We start from the raw sequence: 21,218 nt of genomic DNA on the forward strand, positions 1-21,218 counted from the left end.
TGCAAACAAGGATCAGGAATGCTTACTTATTAGCTCCAGTTCTATTGTAGTGATGCAGTAGATGATACTCATGATTTCTCAAATATTTAAGGTGAGCGTTGATACAATAATTGCATAGTGTTATCATGCCTCTGTGTACAGTGCACTTACTTAAACTCAAAGCACTTCAGAGCAATAGAAAAGCAGATGATGAAGGTGAAGAAAAATCCCTTTACAAGCACTTAGAAGTTTAATTATATGATACCTGTGTACTGACCACTTATTAAATAAGTATAGCCGTGTGGTCAGACAATGTAAACATGAAAGAACTATGTAGTCTGAGCTACAAATGCCACAGATTCATGCTTAAAACTCGAAAGAAGGCAGTTGAAAATCCCTAAATGACAGTGGACAATACTCATTAACACAATAATAGCAAAGCATTGAATGAATTCATCTCGTGCCAGGAGGAGACAGGGCATGCATTCATGCATTACCCCACCTGATTGTCCAAATACATGAGGTTCCTTTGGAGGTGATGGGCGAGAATGTCGTTCTAGCGTCAGCAGCAAAGGATGAAAGAAAAGGCAACAGGAGAGTGAGACAGAAGAATAAAAGGAACTTGTTCTTCACTGATGCTCTCTCTCACCCACAATCACACAAGCAAGCATGTCATGTAACCAAAGATAACCAGAGAGGGGGAAACCGGGTCAGGTCAAGGTGAAGAAAATAGGCCGGTACCATGTGTACTGCAGAATGATGTAGTACTGAAAGAATAGAGCTCCATGATGGGTGAATGGCCCCATGCAGGCTGACCAAATGCAGAAAAGACAAGGAGGAAATAACTCTGCAACCTACCACAGAGCGCAGAGTGAGCATCCTGACGCTAAACTAAATTACATAACCAGCTCTGCACTGGTGCACGGAGAATTCAAATCAACTCAAGCATGCTACACCTCCAGCCTGACTGACCTACATCAGTCGGCCAAATCTGTAGTCTGGCATCTTAGAAGAGACTTAAAATACAAAAATCCTACATTAACGCTAACATTAAATTACGTCAGTCTCTTTAAGCTCGGTCGTGGCTTTAAGTGTTATTTCTGGCTAACATCTGCCTGCATGGCTCGTCCCATGTAAACAGCTCATCAGATGAACTGTATAAGGTTAAATTCTGCATGTAAAATAATTTTACAATTGGCAAAAAATATTTGTTACCAGATTTCTTGGCTGATATTAAAGAGGCTATACTCAGAGATAATGATCAAACACCTTCAAGCTTAAAGCATGAAGAAAACTATGCGTTCTAGCGCTTTTCCCTCATAATCAGCCATGTGTGAAGACCAAACAAATCCTCTGGAGCGAGATGGATGATGGAAGTGGGTAAAAGATGGCATACACACCACACGCTAACATACACGCCTGCAGAGACGTCTCTGAGGGCCTGACCTTTGGGTTGTCGCCATCCATGTTTAGTTGCATAAGCTGTGCTACAGTGTGCTCCCGGATACTGTTTAGCTCTGCCTGCTGCCGCCGCAGCTTTATCAGCAGCAAAGTCAGTTCCTCAGGCTGCAAGGGAGGGACAGAGGGAGGAAGGGACACATATCCACAATGAAACAGGGACACACCGCAGGGGGAGTAGCAAAGGAGACCAGAGGAGAGGAAGGGAGAGAGCACACCACGATAGGAGATTTAGAGGTATTGGGCTCCCAGAAAGGACAGTTGCAACATCCTGGTATTGAGTTTTCATGAGATTATCCAGTGATCTATCACTGTCAGCAGCATGCAAATTCTGTACATCCACTCCAAACAGCATGCATTGCAGAATCCAGTTCACACTTTTCTCTGCTCCATGAGGATATAGAACTGTGTGCGTCTTTGACATAAATTCCTGATCTGGCTTAGGGAGCTGTGAGTGACAGGGTTTTTAAGTCTCCACAGATGTGAAGCGAGTCTAAGGAGCTCCTGAAGTGAACATACCCTTAATCCACCACTTGGAACATACATCTGAGTTCTCCCTAAATCTGTCTCTAAAAGTTCTAACACAATGTCCTGAAGGGAAATGAAGGGCAGAAAGAGTCAAAATGTCATTGTCTATGAGTAGTTTAGTCAAACACAAATTGTGTAACTTTCTAGAATCAAAGCCTTAATCTCAATTTACACACAACACAGTGCTCCCAACCTGGATAGCTAGAGGATAAACACAGAAAGGGGAGCAGCTTAGATGGTAACTTACCGTTTTGCCTTGGAGAGACTGGGCAGTGATCGTCTGGATTGGGATCCCTGCAGGCATGGACCTCCTATCAGGCGGGTAGGCATACTGCAAGATACATTCAATTAATATCCAACGTATGTGTTCATCATAGACTACTTTATGCAATCACTGTATACAATCGCTGTGGGATTCCCCCAAATACACAGAAACATTTGGTACATACTCTCTGTGCTTACAGCCATGGTGCTAAACTTGACAGCATTTTCCTTTTTCCTTGCTTATGTTAGGCTCCTCCAAAGAGATTTAAATAAACTTAAACAAAACAAGTATTTGATAGCATTTATTTTAGACCCCTACAGATCATTATTGTGAATACTTTGGTCGATCACAGTATGGTGATAACATTTCCAAGATAAAAAGGTAAAAGGAGAAGACATGAAAAATAAAACCAGTGCTACTGTATTCGCAGATGAAGTGGAAAAACTCAGTATGTCTTGCTGACTCATGGATGCCTCAACTGACCTTGTTAACTTGCGGCTTGGGCCGTCTGTCGATGCTCATGTCTCGTCTGTAGATGGGAGAGGAAACCTCTGAACGAGTATTGCCCATGTTATAAGAACGCATCGGAGAGTAGCCACCATACATGGACAGGGAGCCATGGGAGGGCGAGGGGGGGATGGAATGGCTCGGTGCAGCATGCTCAGACAAGTTAATCATGGTTTTGGGACTGGCCATATTGCTGTAGAGCCCTGGCTGTCTGGTGTAGGCCTGCCTTTGCTGCCACTCATATAACTGCCACATGGTGTCGTCACGCATTGAGCGCCGCTTCTCAGCCATGGAGGGTCCCAGGGCCTGGTCGTACAACGATGGCGACATGCTGCAGATGCTGTCCCGCTGTGCCATGCTATTCCTGGGCATACTGCGGTAGCCATCTCCATAATGAGGCATATAGGGTGCCCGATGGCTTGGCATGTTTCTAGGCAGGGTCTGGTATGATGTGACACTGGGGGAAAAAGACAAAACTGTTTCAGAAACAGACAGGACTTTGTCCAGTAGGTAGCTATAATTCAGATGCTCATTATTACACAGGCAGTGTAACATCCAGACCCCTACTCAGACAAATTAAACCTTCTGAGTAACAACAAGGCTTAAAAAATCTCCACTTCCTCGGTGGGTTCAAAGTCAGTGCAGCTGGCATCAAGAGAGAGCTTCTTATTAAGACTCCCTGACAGATCCATGGTAGAACACTCCCTTGGTCTCTAAACCCCAGTACTGTAGCATTACAAAAAACAGAAGGCATGCATACGCCTGCATGGAAACCAAACATCAGTCTGGTAGACATGCATGTAACAACAAAAGGACACTGTTAAAAGAGATGAACAGAGAAGAGAATGGAATGTGAACATGCTTATCACAGAGGAGCACTACAGCAACAAGGACTGAGGCCTTTTTATCACTGACATTCATGCCTCACTCAAGCTTGGTCTGTTTATCTATGTTTTAAAATAAACGAGAAAGGAGCGAAGGCAAAGGGGCACGGCTGTGTCAAACTCAGCATAAGCCTGGTGACAGTAAACTGACAGACATGTAAACAGATAAGAGATATGGATGAACTGAACGCCCGACAGATTGATACAGGGAGGGGAAGTTTAATCTCAACCAATTAAAAACGCAATTCTATCAACAGGGTCAGTGGCATGTAGTGATATTGACCATCTGTTGGGTAGAAGGATTGGCCTTAGGTGAACTCAAAACAACTGGACCATTCTTAAGTTTGTATTTATAGCATCTGAACCTACCTCCTGGTATCATCATCCTGGTTCCGTCCTCTCTGTGTGCGGACCCACTGCTCCAGCTGCTGCATAGAGTTGGTCCTGCTCAGGCTGCGATCTGGCTCAAGGCTGGGACTTTGCTGAGGAGGAACTCCAATCCCATCAGCTAGACTCTGCTCTCCAGATCCATTCACTTGGGGGCTAGGGTGCGCCTTGTCGGTCTCAGTCTGCGGTGAGGTCACGTTAGCTTTGATGGCTGCTGCCTGGGCTGGCTGCAGTTTAATACTATTTATTTTGGTGAGTGGACGTTCTCGCTCGGCACCATCCTTCTGGAAACCATAGCGCTCAGCTTCTCGCTGTTTCCTCTTCTCCTCCTCCTCCTCCTCCGCAGTGTTGACTGCTGTAATACGCTCACGGTCAACCTCACGGTTGCGTTCATTGTTCTGGATTTCAGGCTGTGTGAGTGGTGGCCGGTGGTTGGCCACATGGTTGATTTCTTGTGGTCCACACTGCTCAACTTTTAGCCTGTCCAACCTATAAAAAGACAGGAAGAAAACCTTAGAATAAGTGTGAGGAAAGTCTGGAGGTAGTCAAGGTCACCTGCACACTGATCGAAATATAATGTGCGCTGTCATACACACAGTCGACAATATAAACAATAAAAGTTATAAATATAGATAAAACTTTCAACAATATAAAAGAAAATACTAAGGAGTACTCCCCCCCTCCTGCATAGTCCTGTGTAAGCAGAGTTTTATTCAGGGTAGTTATATTATTAGTTTGGTTGCCCATCGCCATCCTGATGGTAACAGTTCAAAGAGAGAGTGCCCGGGGTGTGATGTTTCCTTGAGGATGTGTTGTGAGACAGTGAGAACTGTGCAGGTCTTCCGGTGTTGGGAGAGGGCAGCCGACAATCTTCTGGGCCGAGTTTATGACCCTCTGGTGCCCTGATTTCTAAACTGCTGTGCAGCTGGTCAGGGTGTTTGTGTTCCAGGTCAGGCCTTTCTCGATCTGGACCTCGAAGAACCTGAAGTCAGCTACCCTCTCTACACAGCCCCTATTGATGGAAAGTGGGTATATGTCCATTTTCTGCGTCCTGCAGTCTATGATCAGCACCTTTGTCTTTGTGGTGTTGAAGAGCGGGTTGGTCTCTATACACCACCCTGACAGCCGCTCCACCTATAGGCCAACTCATCCCCCCAGTGATGGGGGGTGGGGGTGGCGGGGGTACAGTCGTGTGTATAGAGAGAGTAGAGCAGGGGGCTCAGTGCACACCCCTGTGAGGAACCGGGGCTGAGGGTCGTGGATTTGTGTTGGTCCGTTTTGACCCCTTTGGCTGCAATCTGAAAAATGGCAGTGTATAAAATATGGATTAAAAAATATACTATGTACCTAATGCAACACCTCTAAACTAACTAAACTATTTGGGGCAGCTGTGAAAAAAGCACAAGTGAATGAAGTGCACAATGGTTCTTCCAGCTGCCTGGTGAGGGCCAAGCGTGTAAAAGGAAATCAGATATCTCCAATAAAACACTGCCTCTGCTAAGGCAAGTCTTGAAGGTGACGCTCAGACCACGGTAATCCATTTGTAGCTCCCTTTTTGCCTCCTCTCCAGAAGACTTGTCTGCCACTCTGTGTTCCCTTGGGAGATATCCTGAGGTAATAGACACCACTACTCCTTGGCCTTAGACAGACTGAAGGTCACAACTTCAAAGTTTGGCAAATTCCCCTCAGAAGCATGGCTCGCTGGGTTAGCAATAAGAGGGCAGCAGAGAAGGCATTCCTCATGTTTCCACATGTATATTTCCACATAGCTGCACTAGTCACATAACGTCTTCTCCAGCTTTCTGCAGCTTCTCCAACCTAGCACAGCACACACTTAGCCGCGCAGACTGTCTGTGAGCATTTAGCTGTACTTGTTTTGGAAACTGTAGAATTTTCTTTTTTGAAGTTAAATATATTTTAAAGTTGATAAAAAAAAATAGATCAGCTTAAACTAGGGATGTCCCGATCAGGTTTTTTTGCCCTCGAGTCCGAGTCTGAGTCATTTGATTTTGAGTATCTGCCGATACCGAGTCCCGATCCGATACTTCTCTATAAAGGCACTCATTGCAGCAGAGATTTCACACATGCAGCAGCTCATCGAGACCTCGAACCCAGGACCTCTCGCACCAAAAGCAACTTTCATACCCCTACACTACAAGACACAGAGCAACCCTGCGTAGAAGGCAGTAACTTTGACAGCCCTAATAAATATATATCCGAGTCCTGATCGGGAGGTAATGTCCGATTCCGATCAAGTCTGAAATCACGTAATTGGGCCCGATTTCCGATCACGTGATCGGATCGGAACATCCCTAGCTTAAACCATACAGTTCCATTTAACAGAGCTTTTCAGTGGATTTCAGGCACTACAGCTCTGTGTAATTACAAAGCTTGTTACTACTACGCATCTGCTCGCCCATGTAAAAGGAGGGCATTAGACAGGCGGCCTGCCAAATGACAGACATTTAACACAGTTTTTAAAAAGAAGAAAAAACAGCCCGGTCCTGGTGAGTCAGTGATCCTGTTCACGCTGTACAGCTGTGCACAGCATCCCCTCAACCACCTGCACAATGCACAATGCATTCTTGCCCACATGCACATGACATTCTTATGTATCTTGCTCTTGTAATAAACTTATACTGTAAAACTGTTACATAACATGTAAGTCAGTTTCAGCTACTTCAACAAACCCAAAGAGCAGAAATGTCAAAAGTGGGTGTTGAACTGTTGCCAAAGACTTTAACAGGCTTAACGGAGAGATTTTAAAGTTCACTTACTTCCTGTACAAACACAGAAAAAGAAAAAGAAAATCAGGATGGAGAAAACCAGGGAATGCCTGAGTCATTAATGCACGTTTTTAGAAGCTGTTCTCACATGTGAAATAGCCAACTTTGCAGAAAAATCTAAGGAAATGAATCTCTTACAAACCTTTTGACTGGTTCTGAATGCACAAGTGCTGCATCTGTCATTACTTTCATCCAAGATTCCATCTCTTTGGCTGTGTCGGTGCAAAAATAGTATGTCCGCATGTTGGGATGTGTCGCCTACATTGACAATGGACAGAAAGAGTGACACCCAGAGAGAGTTACCTAAAAGAGAGGAGATACAAATCATTGTTTAACGTTGGTTTGTGAAACATGTCTGGTTGTGGCCATCTGTGCCACCTAGATAATTCAAATCCTTCAGTCACCTGGGTTTCATGGATACCAATAGATTAGAGGCCAGTAAATCTGCCACAATACTGTAGGACTTACCATGCAGGGCATTGTATGGGAAACACATTGTTCCGTTGTTGCTGTGTTCCCTCGCAGTGAACAAGCCAATATATTGTCAAAAGCAGACACAGAAAGAGAAGAGACAGAATGTTTAGTGAACGACCTCAATATCCTGTTTACCACTGTCTAAAAAACAAACAAAGCGCTGTCATTTCTCTAATGACACAGCCGTTTTGGGCCTAACAACAGGAGGCAGAAAAACGTAAGAATGAAAAATATGCAGTCAAAAAGTCATCCCATTCCTGAGTGAATCACTGTAAGCTGAAGAGGCTGTGCTATTCTCTTTGCTGTTTTTTTTTCCTCTAAGTTGAATCTAAGTTGGAGAAGAAGTGGGCCATGTGGTTGGAGAGACCTTGAACAGACTCCTGGGCGTCTGTGTTTGGCTGTACTTGGCAGGACAGCTTTGTTGTCTCTTAGGGTTTATGATGAACCCACAGTCAAATAATGTACACACCACTGAGAGCCTATTAAATATGCTCTGGATCTGCACTATTGGCAGTAGCCAGCACAGAAATATAACAAATGCTCCACTCTCTTAACCTAAGCAGCTTGTAGTTTGTGTTTTTTTTTTTAAAAGGCTTCCATTGTCAATCAATTGAAAATGACTTCTAAAGTACCGACAAAACATGCTCAAAGTAAAGTAAACCTAGAAGCTTATTTATATGCTTAGGAAAACATTTGTGGGATTCGGAGAGCCACCACAGTGATCAAATGTACTTTCTGGGAGACTTGTACAATCAGCTCTTGTGAAACTAATACAAATTCTTTTCTTTTCTGTGTTCTAAGTGTATTAAACCATGGAAATGTAACTGGGTTTAACAGGAATGAAAACATACACTGACCTTGAAGGCATATTTTCTATTAATGTGATCATCCACAGACAGCATTGATATATGAAAGCTTGGTAAAAGGATGCTGCCAAGTATCCCTTCCTCTTTTTCATCTGCAGAGAAAAAAAAAACATAATATATTAGGAACCATTTTCACTGGATAACTCATGATAATACATTAAATGTTTATGCTGAGCATTGGGTGGCAGAGAAAAAGTTAGATCCTAGCAGAGAGTACACAGTCCAGTCAGTGCAAAAGATGAGCACTGATGCAATGCCCAGTGCAAGCCTGGCTGCTCTAATCCTCATTAAGTTAACAGGCAGGGGTCCACACTGACAATGGCGCACTCTCCACAGGGGGGATTAGATTGAGTCCCAAGTTTTAAGCTGAGTAGCTCACCCTCCTGATGCGATAAAAGAAAACAGTAGTGCTTACCCACAACAGTGCGGAAAAACAAAACGCATTTGTTTGTGTGCATGTCTGTATGTGTGTCAACTGGGGATGTTTTTAAATGATCGGCTTCTTAACACAATAGTAGCAATTAATGCAGAATAATGATCGAGGAAATGAGTGATGGATTGGCTGTTTATCCAGTTGGTTTGGTCGAGAAGGACTGAAGTCTAAAGGGTTTAAGGATTGATCAAACAGTCAGCGGTACCTGCAAACCAATGTCCTGACATTTATTCATTCATCTCGTCTCTGCCTTTTTCTCTATAAAAACACATCAACGCTGAGGCCTCTGCAGGCTGTCTCAGAGAACATATGCAACACGGTGAGAGATCCCGGGTGCACAATAATAGCCTGATAACTACAGCAGATACTGTGGCAGTACTGTTTAGTTGAGGCAGAGCAGTTCATGACCTCTCTGCCCACTCTGCTGATGGATACAATTTCTCAACATATCCATCTGGATAAAGCCACTGGGTCTGCTGCTGCTGCTGCTGCTGTCTGTGGCTTTTGTCAGTCAGTGGGCGGAAAGAAAGCGACAGGAACGGCAGACACTAGAAATAACACAGACTAGATGTCATCTCCATCAGCAGAAATCATGACCGTATCCACATAAAGTGGATCTCTGTAGCTGCAATCTAACAGCAGACCCATTTCACAGTTAAGACTTGATCATTTCCAGAATTTATTTCATTGTTTCAATGAAAAAAAAAAAGGTTGGACAAAGCTGTGTCAATATTTAATATGAACATTAGTGCTGCATGAGGGAAGATGAACGCTCCTGTCAATGGCAGCCCAGTCAATAGGGATATAAAAAAACTCATCTTATACTAGCAGCAAAAGGGGAGGTATCAGAGAGGCAGCTTTTTATAATTGAGTGGGAACCCTTATATGAAGCTGGGACTATACTGAAAAAAAGGTATCGTCAATTTAAATAAACATTAAGACTGTCAAGTTCTACTGCAGTCAATAACCACACTATTTGAAAAAGTGAACACAGTAACATGATAGTGGACCCCACAGTATCAAATTAAACCACGAGCTGTAATGACTACCAAGAAAACAAACACTTCTTAAAGTAAAGGTTAAATAATATAGTCTTAGAAATATATCATATATACCGTGTAATAACAGTATTGAAATTCTAGAAATCCAATTTCCTTGTAATGGTATGACTATATTTAGTCTTTCTTTAAAGTGTCTGTTCCTGGTCCTGATGGACTACCAACCACAACTATGCATATTAAAGCAAATCTGACTTCTGCTGAGCAGCAGCGGCCACAAGTGATCATTACAGGTGCATTAAATATTGATGGCCTCCAAGTTCACTGAAAGGTAACAGCATATTAATTGCTGCAAAACAAACCAGTAATTTCAATTTCAGCACTGACATGATGAATTGTACATAGCTGACAATGTGGTGTGTTCATACGTGTCACTTTCTATAGCCAGCACATTGTGCTGTGCTGATGTTTATGGATTTATTTATCCTATCTTCAAAGTAGCCAGTTGGGCTGCTATCATATGCAAGCACCTGCTTTACAAAGTTCCTTTCTAATTTTGCTGTACTTGCTATTTTAGGTCCACAAGCTTAGCAGAAAACAATGGCTACTGTCTCTCCATACACCCTCCCTTGTCCTCTCTCTTAGTGTGCCAGATGTTTTTTTTTATAGCAGTAGAGACTAGGCTTGTTGATGTAGAGGTGGCCCTCTGAATTATTAGCTGTGGTAGCCCATCAGTAGCTAACATGGAGCGACACAGTGCGCAGGGGATATCAAAGCTGATATGAGCAGTTGCAAGGCCATGGCTTACGGTTCTGAGGGTCACAACAACACTTGAACTACAAATAGCTCTGCAGTACAAATGAAACACGCTGTTAGCATTGACAGTAAAAACTATGGACAGAGCTTCTGTGACGTCACCCGTTTGTTTCTGAAGAGCCGTTTTGAGGCTCAGTGGGAGGTTCCGGGACGTGATGACCGCCGCCATGTTGGCAGCGTCACGTCAACTAAAACTCCGAATATGGACAAAGAGGGGGAGCACGAGCGGGGTTTAGGGGGACGGGCGATCGTGGAAGCAGGAAACTCACGCTGTGATACGTCAACTGTCTGTCACTCAAGCGGCAACGCCCATAATTAGGCGTAATTTTAAGTCCGAATACAATTGAAACGAGTGAGTTGTAAAAAAAATTCACCCCCCCGTACAATTGACACTAGAAGAGAACCTATCATCTGAGACCAGAGTGGTTTTTTGTACCAGGCTGTAAACATGTTCTTTTCTGCTGTGAAATCGGCCATTTTAACATGGGAGTCTATGGGAAATTACTCGCTTTTGGAGCCAACCCCCAGCTGTTGCAGCGTGAATTACAAGTTTTGACACTTCCGCATGGGCTTCCACTTTGAGCCCCGAAGGTTGCCGCTTGGCTGTTAGCCTAACGGGATAGGACTCACCTCTGTAGTAGAAGAGGCACAGGTCAGACAGGACAAACCACCTTTTCTTCCATAGCTTCATCCCTGTACTGTCCTGATGAAATGACACCAGAAGAAAAAACACATTAGTTAGAATAATGAATGAAACATCTGTCATTATTATGTGATATTTTGGCTTGCATGACATAAAACGCTGCATAATTAGTACTTTAAAGTCTGTATAAATGTATTAAATAATCTTCTATGCAGACTTTTTACACACAGAGCAGTCTCTAGGCATGACATTCTTTAAGTAAACAACAACTAATGAAGACAAGGACCATTTTGCACTGCTAAATTTCTGTCGCTCATTTTTTGACATATACATGGACTATGCTGAAGTAAGTGTGATTTATAAGATAGCATTTGATTACTTCCTTTGCTCAAGTTGTTCTAAGTGCTTTTCATACTGCCACTTGAAAAGGAAGGAGGGTGAAGTAAAGGGTATTAACTCCCCCCCGTTTGCTTTATTGGAAAACTTGAGCAGAGCCCCTAATCGTAGATTCCACCCAGAGAAAAGGGGGAGGGATCTCTACAACTCTGTCATTATGGTCAAGCAGCATGTGGGCTGCAGTTTGCTTTAAAAAGAAATTCACTTCCACAAACCAGAATGTTTAACACATTAGTGACAAAAAAAGATACCAGATGCTGTTCAGTGTGTTCATAAAGGGGGCAGATCTGAAATGTAACAATGCGATTGTATGCATTCATTTACCAGCTCCACTCCTTTCAATCAAGGTCCAAACAACTCATTCTATAATGTGTTCGAGAATAACTTTATCAAAACTTCTGTCAGATCCTGCTCTGCAGAAGCTTTCGCCATCACATCAATCACTGTGGCATTTTGTTCTCCCAGTGGATCAACTGAAGGGCCGCAGCCAAGGACTTCAATAGCTCCCAGGTTTCAATGAGGCAGGAAAATAAAAGTGCAAATCCAGCTTTTATTCAGGGGTAGCAGATTTGTGAGTCTTTTGCTTGATCTACGTCACCCTGATTGAGGTCTCCAAAGAAAAAGCAGCTGGCAGCTGCACCAAAGGGAGGCCATCATGTGCTCACAAAACTGAGCCGGGAGCCTGCAATCACAACTAAATGAGTCTCCCAGTTCAGAAGCATGAGAGAGGTCTGTCTGGCCAAGAGCTGCTTGAAGCACCCTGTTTTCACCCTGCTGTACGTGCTCCAGGAGCTGTGTGTTTAAATATTGGCTAGAGCAAAAATGCTGGACAAAGAAATGCACAGATTCAGCAAAAAAAGCTTCCTTTGCACTAATCCCAAGACTGTTGCTGTGATGAAACTGACAAGTAGTAGATTAACATCAACAATAAATTGTGTTTATATCATCGCTGTGTTGTTATTTTCTTTTGCTGTGTATACAAAAAAATGTTGCTATCAGTTTAACAGGGATTTACAGACACATTAGTCATGCTGTAAATTATAGTTAATTCTAAGGACACACTATCAAGCTCATACTGACAATGCTGCAATTTTTGGATGGTCTGCAACTTCTCGCAGCTAAAACCTCCACAGTAAGGGTGTTTTTCAGGGATGTTTGAGTGGGGGGGGGGGGGTGTCTGCAGGATATTAAAGACAAAGCTGCACGGTGGAGCTCGATTGGTTAAACTCAAAGACTGCAGTTCCTCTCTGGTTATAGAGAAAATGAAAAGTAAGACTAGACAAAGCAGAAAGTGAACTTTTGTTGGCATATTACACTGCGGAACAAGTTGAAAGGCATTGATGTATCGATTCACCTTGTACACTCCCTGTATCCTGCATTACAATAGAAAGAATAATGCTGATAATAGAAAGTGGGCCTTCTCTAAATGTTACACCAGCCCCAAATTCCTGTAACCATATATATATATATATATATATATATATATATATATATATATATATATATATATATATATATACATATATATATACATATACATACACACACACATATATATACATATATGTATATATGTATGTACGCCTTACATGTATATATGTACATCTTTGATGCTCACCTGTTTATAAAGCCAGTTTCTCTTGATCACTGGGGCACTGGGATTCCTCCTGATGGAGTTTGATCGCTTCCCAAAATTGTGGATTTTTTTAGACGGTCTTGAAGGCTGAGTGAGGAAAAAAAAAAAAGTGACCTCATTTCACAACTACTTTTAAGCCATAAACAGGATCCAGCTCTCATTATTGTCCTAACAGACGTGCAGGATAATCCTGTATTCCTGTGTGTCACTCACACGTCCCGCTGGACTGCTGGGGTTTGCAGCGTAGTCCGAGCCGCCTGTGTAGTTGGAGGCCTCACTCATGGTGCTTATTGGCCGTTCCGTCTTCTCATTCGCTGGCACTTTGGACGCAGATCTAAACAAAGAAGAAACAAAGCACAAGAGCGCAAAGCTAAGACATTGCAGTCAGATGTGCAAAGGGTGTAGTATGTCCGACTGCGTTTCCATAAAATAAAACAATTAGGAGAAAGCGGCCCTTTATCATCCTTTCCCTCATCCTTCTTCAGAAGTTCAAACTCTCAGTTATAATGAGAACCCAACATGGGCTCATGAATCAAGCCAATTACTCCCACCATGTCAGCACAAATAAATTTCAAGGTCTTGAACAGCTTTACAGTAAATGGCCTGCAAAGTCTCCCTGACATATTGAAATGAAGCAGCTGTAGCAGTGAATCAGGTCAGGATGTCTCTGGTAAGACAAAAGTTTCACTGAAAAGCAAAAGTTGGAGGCATAGCAAGTTCAAGACTTTTGCCACTGGACAGAACACCTTGTGAAATTAGCTGTCTCTGGCCCATGTAGATGTCCTATATTCTTTAGGAAGGGAACAATGTTGTGGTCTGGAGGGACACAAAACAGATTGGAGCAGAAACACTGCAGCACTGAACAAAATGTTACCTATAACACGGTGGTTTCGCCGCACTGCACGAGGACAAAAAACTGCAAACCTTGCATCCAGATTATCATCCATCTACACCACCTACTTCTTCCTGTTCATCTGTCCTTATGTTAGTGATGCAGACAAAACATTCAATCAATCCAAAAAACATGTTTCATCCAGAGTCCATGCTGTTATACCCAACGTACACAAAACACACACAAACAGGATGCACAATGCACTGCACGACAACATTAGTTCGGTAACTGGCAAGATAGGACATCGTCCTCCTACATACAGGACATTCATTCCTGTGCAGCACAGACCCCTTTATGTCATGTGACATGACAAAACGATGACAATCTTGCCAGCATTAAGACAGTTTGGTACAAAGTTTAGTGGGAGGAAGCAAACCAACTTACATGCCTGAAAGAGTGGTTTTCTTTCTCGTACACTCCATTGTCACCCTTCAATATAAATGTTATCATAAATATGTGTAATGGGATTGGGCAAATTTAAAATCACTGCTTGTATGGAGCTGGTATTGAGTGAGTAGCCACTGAGAGCTGCCTTCTTCTCCATGTAATGAACTTGCTGCACAAACTGAGCTGACATTTTGTTTTCTACACTTCCAGTGACAGGCGAAATCCAAACTGAACCACAATCAATGGTATGTTCGCCTGCCATCAAAAACACAGAGGTGGGGTAGGGGTGGGAGGAGTGGGGTTAGGGGTGGGAGGAGTGGGCTGACTGTTCTAAGAGAGATGTTGCTCCATTTTGATGCTCTATTTGGCACCACACCACGTCTGGGCTCTGATTTGCAGATAATTACTTTGGACCTGATAATCAATCTGCATGCAGTGAAAGTGAAGTAGTGGGTGTGTCAAACTGAGAGTGTTGGTGCGATTAGTTTCCTTGTGTATGCATCTACTGCAACATACCACGGTGCTGGAGTGTAAACAGAAAAAAGGCCACAAAGTAAAACCCTGAAAACTGATATTTTTTTATATATTCCTCACAAGAAAAGAAATACAAGGGAGGAAGAGTCACTTCATATCTTCCACTTACGTGAGTCATTACACCTGTCTTTCATCTATTCCTCAGAGCTGCAGTACACCTAACCACTACTGGCCAGATCACAGGGTAAACCAACAAGGTAACAATGCTGCTTCTCTGCTGTTAATCTTTCTTTCTCCCTCGTTTTAAACTATCATTCATCCCATGCCTGCCTGCTTCAGTCACTTCGAGCTATTCAGTCACCTTTTCCAGCCAATCATCTCTCCTAGCACCCTGCTCAACCAGCCACCAGCCTGCCGACAATGCTCTCAACCTCACTTCGCTTTGCCCTTCATCTAAGCTCGCCATCCTCATCACCTTCACCAATCTCCCCTGTCTCTTAATAAACTTTTTAAACTACCTCACTCAGTGTTTGCTCTCTTGGGTTTGATTCATAAGAAAGACACACAATTGTTAGCAGGGAGTAACTCATTATTTCTAAGTGATCCCCACCTTGAGCATCTCCAGAACTAACAAATACAATGGAGACCATCAAATGATCATACTTTGACATGACACTCTATGGATTATGCTACTACTGAGCATCCTGACACACTGTTTTGAATGCCTCCTGCTTTAAATGACGTTTTTCTGGTTTGGGTTGTAATGTAAGAACACAGTCATCGTAGAAGAATGCCATGCAGAACACACTCATCCTTGTGTTTACCACAGCTCAGTGTCAACAGCAATGCCAATGAACCTTAAAGTCAAGCTGTAAAGGCGCACACACACACACACACACACACACACACACTACACATTCAGTTGCTCGGTTACCTGCGAGAAAGTAGTCTGGACAAGCTGCCAGTGTGTCTTAAAGTCAATGTCAGGATAATCTTTTTCCATTACAATTTTAGTCGGTGTCAATTAGGCTCTTTGAACCTAAAATCATCTAGAATTTCATTAAACTTAAAGTTCAGTATAAGCAACCAAAGTGGACCTTCAGCAAATTGTGTGAGGGCAAAGCCCAACAAGACAAGAGTTCAGTGCACATGCTGTGCTAAACCCGTATGTATTGAAGCGTCAGATCGCTGCCTTGTCCTGCATGGATTTTGTGCGCCTGTGTCGAGTGTGTGGGTCTGTGTGTGCAAAAAAAAAAGAGTGAGGAGGGATTACACTGCCACTGAGGCTTGGTGCTCTGAGCACACTGGGGGGAACACTGAACTGAGTGGCTGAGGGTGCATTTTAAAATGACCACACAGCATTTCCAAAGAGATAAGGCTGTTGTGTGTTGCTGAAGTGAGCTTTTATCTTTTTTTTTTAATGAACAAAAGATTGTAAGACAAGGGCAGCATGCTCAGATCATATATCAGCAAATGCACTTTACAGTGTCACAGGTCCACTGTCCTTGCAAGGAACTAAGTACAAATAATAACATTAACAGACGTGGTCCCCTGAGTCAACACTCCAGCAGCATGCAATACAATGATATCATGTCTTGTAAGTAAGAGTTCATTTATATTCATGTAAATAGGAAAAATAGATTTTTGGCAGGTCACATTACCCAGTTCTCAGTTGTATAATACACCCACAATTAACAGAGTGTGACATTGTAGGTCTCCTACCTTATCAAAAAGAATGAACACTATAGTATTCACCACATTATTTAACAACGTTGGGCTTATGATCAAGTAATAGTTTTAGACCTACCAAACAGGAGTGCAGTCTGCAAAAAGATGTGCAGCTTAAAGATCTCTCTGTAGCTAGTTACTCACAAAGGTTTAAAAGAACACAACAAACGGTTCAGACAGTAAAGTGCACCTTACAGAACTCTGAAGTGCAAATATACAGTAACAGGTTATCAGGCAAAACAACATTCAAAACACCCACAGTTGACACTGTTGTTAGTGTGGAACAACAATGACTATTGACAGACAGACATGTCCAAGTGTTTTACATAAAAACAAATGTGAAGAACACATTTGCACCGAATGACACATTACCTGCGAAAAGCTGGGTGACACAATTTCCCACAATTCACACTATAAAACAGAGGAAAGATAATTGTTTTTAAATTAAATGTCAACATGTGGATGGGTTTGACGACCAGCTGCTCATACTGTGTTATTATGTACTGACCTAACCAACTTTGAAAAGGTTACACCAGTTATAGGCAAATTACAATTCTTAGAAGATTTCATTGTTCCAGCTCTGAGACAGTCAATAAAACCTATTTCCGTTAGTTACTGTCTTAGTATTTGTGTATACTTGTATGGAAACAAAATAATTCCAGTTTCCTGGGCAAAAGATTTCATGCTAGCTCACTTGAGTTCACCTTTGACCTAACATGCTCAGCATGGGAATGACTGTCCACAAATATTTACAGTTGCGCCACCAAAAATAGGCTCAGACATAGGCTGACATTCACAGAGGTGGGTGAAGCCGCCACGTGTCACATACAGAACTCAGGCATGACACAAGAAGTAAGTCCCATATTACAGCATAGCCATACGTAAGTATGAGGAACAGATGTATATGTAATAAACACATATTACAGAAGGTTAAGCAAAGGCTTGTGTAACATAAATTTGTCATTCAATAACAACACAGGGGCAAAGCTCTGTGCATACCTGAGCACTGAATCTTCAAGTGAGAAGCTTCCTGACATTGTTCTGGTATGTGATAGTTACTGTCTGTCCTACCAATGGCAGCTTTCCTAAACACTGTGGCACAACACCTGTCCCGTGTCTTTCTTTACATGTTGCCTCTTCACCAGAGATTTTCTCAATCAAGTTTGAACACAAAACTCACCTTGGTTTCCTCTGTTTTAATTGCTCATTGTTACTTTAAATCTATGTTGTTGATGTGTTTTATCTAACCTAATATGATACCAAATCTTAGCAAAGATTAGTGTTTTGGATGTCTTTAAAGCAGAGAGAAGATTAGGCAGAGATTTTCTGCCGGGCCTCTTTATCCCTGTGGCAGCTTAAATCTGCCTTTGCCATTTATTACTTGTCCCGGGTGAAGATTTTCCCCTCATTATTCTGGCTAAAACAAATCCAACAGTTAGAAAAGGCTCAGTAATAAACTCAAAATAACAATGACTCAAGCTCTAAGTTTTACCACTTTGCCTTTGCCTTTCCAACCAGTTGACCTCCATCACATCTGATATACATCCACATCCACTTTGAGGATTATCTTATAGATTCAGCTAAATGAGATATCATCTTGCAGCGGAATGTTGTGCTCCTTGGTGTGAAAAACAGCAGAGACGTGAGAGCGACAGCGAAGAGAGGAATGTGTCGACAGAGTGCGGTGCGACAGCACAACAAGCTTCTTCACAACCATGTCTTGATGATTTAAGTGAACAAAAATTCTGTGTAGTAGTGATGGCGGCCGGCCTCTTGAATATTACTGAATTCAGGAGTAGGTGATGATGAGTACTTGATGTATAGCAAGACACGACAGCTGAAGCTGGTACCAATAATGACCAGCCATCAGGGAATTTATCTTCAACCAGTTACTCACAGTTTTCCACATGGGAGTGATGTGTCTTGTAGCAGAACATTTTTTCAATTAGCATTCACTGCTAAAATAAGTGACACCAGCTGTGATGGCATGACTTTGTTGCGAACCGTCTCACAATGTGGGAGATCCACTCTGACAGAGATATCTGACGTAACCAAGAAACTGAGCGGAGCTGAAACGTGTTGCACAATGTTAAGTTAACATGGCCAGAGTGAAACGATGAAAGTCGATGGTAATGTCAGGCTGTGGGTGGTTATACAAATAGTTTAGTATGTGTGTAATCGGACTGCGACACAGACATACTGTATGTTGGAATAAACAATGGTGGAACAAGGCAAAGACACAAAAAAGTTACCGCAGAGTCATTCTGAAGCCGGTGATATTCATTTATAAAGAGTTGTTCTCTTTATGGTAAAAGCTCAAGATGACTAGCTTCCGATTCAATCATGTGGACAGACACGTGATGCCTAGTGCTGAGAGCAGCGTGGATGATCACATGGATGTGTGGAGGACATATCCTAACACTTATGACAAATGAAAAGGTCACGTACTGTTGTTCAGGCCCGAACAAGGAACAAAATGTGAATCACTGCCTTCCAGCTATGTGATGTGTACATGATACAATGGATTTCCGATGTCAGTCCTGAGCCCTGAGATTATAAACCCTTACTTTATGACAACTGATACAATGAATAAAAACTCCTTAATAATATGTGGCCTTCGAAAGTGATGCTTTCAATCTCATCCATAATAAGTTTTGAATATGAATACATAAAGAAGGATGCGTTGAATAGAAGCTTCGGAAGTGCAGAACTGCAAATAGAGAACGGAAACGACTTATGCAATGTTGCCTACACATAAGGAGTTTCAACAGCATACTGTAGTGCTAAAAAAAAACAAAAAAAAAGCGACCCAGTGGCATTCTAAAAAGCAAAAACAAGAGACTTACTGTTCGTTGACGACGAAGATGCAGTTGTCCTGTGAGGGTGAGCCCGAGACAGGATGCTTGCAGGTCACCTTCCGCTCATTGTGACTATTGAGAATACAGGGAGAGGAGAAAAAAAAAGTGATCAATGCTTTGAAACAGTTCGAACATATCAGCAAGATATGCATATCAGCGAGTTCAGAGTTTCGGAGTTGGGTTGAGAAAATAGTTCACCTACCAACTGTGAGAGTTGAGGTAAAGTTTACATTAACTGGGTAGAGAAGACAGGACATATGAACCATACATAAGTAAACACCAAGACAGAGTTTAAACTGTGAGGACTTGTTCAACCTGACACACAACAGGTTAGCAAATACACCATGAGGACACAAAGGATGCCAATAGAATCCTCACACAATAACTATGTGCTACATATGCCTCTAGTTAAACAACATGAACATTAAACTAGTTGAAATCCCATTTAAATAAACACTGAAATGACCAGACAATGCCGTTTCTGCAGGCTGTTCTGCCATCCTACACTATCTAATGACAGAGTTACAGAGGATGCCACCCACCCATTCTGCTGGCCAATTACAGCAGCCCACAGTGCCACAGTCACTTCCACCCTGGCATAATTAGAACACCAGGACCTTACAGTCTTTGTAGAGGAGGAATCAACAACAGCCCCTTTCCACTAAAGCACAGCCTGGTCAGTCTATGTGGATAGTCTCAGGGGAGGTGGATAATCTTCCCACTTAGATCTACATTACTTTTCTTAACCTAACTGCATTCAAACAAGCAATTCATCTGCTTCCAATACCATAGCCTATTATTCAGAAATGGAAAATCAATCAATGGTTATTTGATTATGCCATCACTCCGACACACCAATAGGAAGTTAGTATGTTATAGATATATTGATCAGATTAAATAAAACATTAGACAATGCAGAACGAGCAGCAATGTCAACAACAGAGCTACTACTGCTGCTGCTGCTTCTGCTGCACGCTGGACAGTTATTCTGTATTTCAAGTCAGTCCGGCTGTACTATAAACAGATGAGAGTCAAGCTACAGCCCAAAAATAACAACGTTTTTAAACATGGGGTACTGAAAAGAGCAAATACCAAGTATGAAATAGAGGGTTTAGTTTCAGTTTAGCCTGGAGAGCAACGCTTTCCACAGCTCTGGTCTATAATTACTGGAGGCACTGTTGGCAGCAGAGCGCTCCGTGCGGTCTTGAGGCAGGCCAATGGCACCATATTTCTTTGGTATTCCTCACACATGCTTTTACTGCTCGACAATGCATGTGTGATGGTAACAGATTTATGAGACGAAAACCTGAATACGTACATATTCACATAGCCATGAAAGAGTTATGTAGAACTGTATAGTAGAGCTCTAAAAAGCTTTGATACTCTTGATTCATTTTTGCAAATAATTACTTAATACATGCATATTACCTTTACTTTAATGTGGTCCTTTAGCCATGGACAAAAAGAAAAGAGGTTTAAATATAACATTTAGTATTTAGCTCAACAATTAACTGGCAATGCATCCCATTCGATTACAGGAGAGGAAAGTGCTACCTTCTACATTATTTAAAAAAGAAATCTACATAAAAGACATATTGAGTGACTTCATACATAATGCACTTAATACCTTATGCCAGTAAAGTGCACTAAACCGTGCTCCCTGCAGGATGCAGCACTGTAAATATGCAACAGAATCACTCAGTAACAACTCCGAATAACTGTGTAGTGTTGCCGATCCCAATAAGAATCAACACACCGAGTATCTGCAAGTCTGTTCAGCTCCTAGCGTTTTTCAGCTTGTTGTTTTGATGGTGAAATCCTTT

The 21,218-nt window shown here is 42.3% G+C and overlaps 1 protein-coding gene across 10 annotated transcripts in view; it reads right to left on the bottom strand.

The window, feature by feature from the left end:
- Positions 1-21,218, bottom strand: part of LOC114451557 (pleckstrin homology domain-containing family A member 5-like) — a 71,713-nt gene that overhangs the window by 12,997 nt on the left and 37,498 nt on the right. For 4 of the 10 annotated variants that reach the window (XM_028430272.1, XM_028430273.1, XM_028430269.1 and 1 more), the window contains exons 4-15: positions 19,384-19,467; positions 16,910-16,948; positions 13,270-13,390; positions 13,039-13,143; positions 11,012-11,084; positions 8,126-8,226; positions 6,937-7,052; positions 3,991-4,497; positions 2,714-3,194; positions 2,213-2,296; positions 1,426-1,545; positions 482-535 (exon numbers count right to left, since the gene is read on the bottom strand). In XM_028430272.1, coding sequence (XP_028286073.1) covers positions 482-535; positions 1,426-1,545; positions 2,213-2,296; positions 2,714-3,194; positions 3,991-4,497; positions 6,937-7,052; positions 8,126-8,226; positions 11,012-11,084; positions 13,039-13,143; positions 13,270-13,390; positions 16,910-16,948; positions 19,384-19,467 — 1,885 coding nt within the window. The remainder of the gene's footprint in view (positions 1-481; positions 536-1,425; positions 1,546-2,212; positions 2,297-2,713; positions 3,195-3,990; positions 4,498-6,936; positions 7,053-8,125; positions 8,227-11,011; positions 11,085-13,038; positions 13,144-13,269; positions 13,391-16,909; positions 16,949-19,383; positions 19,468-21,218) is intronic. The other 6 variants (XM_028430271.1, XM_028430276.1, XM_028430274.1 and 3 more) reach the window with 4 other exon arrangements.

The sequence above is a fragment of the Parambassis ranga genome, chromosome 19 (assembly GCF_900634625.1).
Source record: "Parambassis ranga chromosome 19, fParRan2.1, whole genome shotgun sequence".
Classification (NCBI taxonomy): Eukaryota; Metazoa; Chordata; class Actinopteri; family Ambassidae; genus Parambassis; species Parambassis ranga.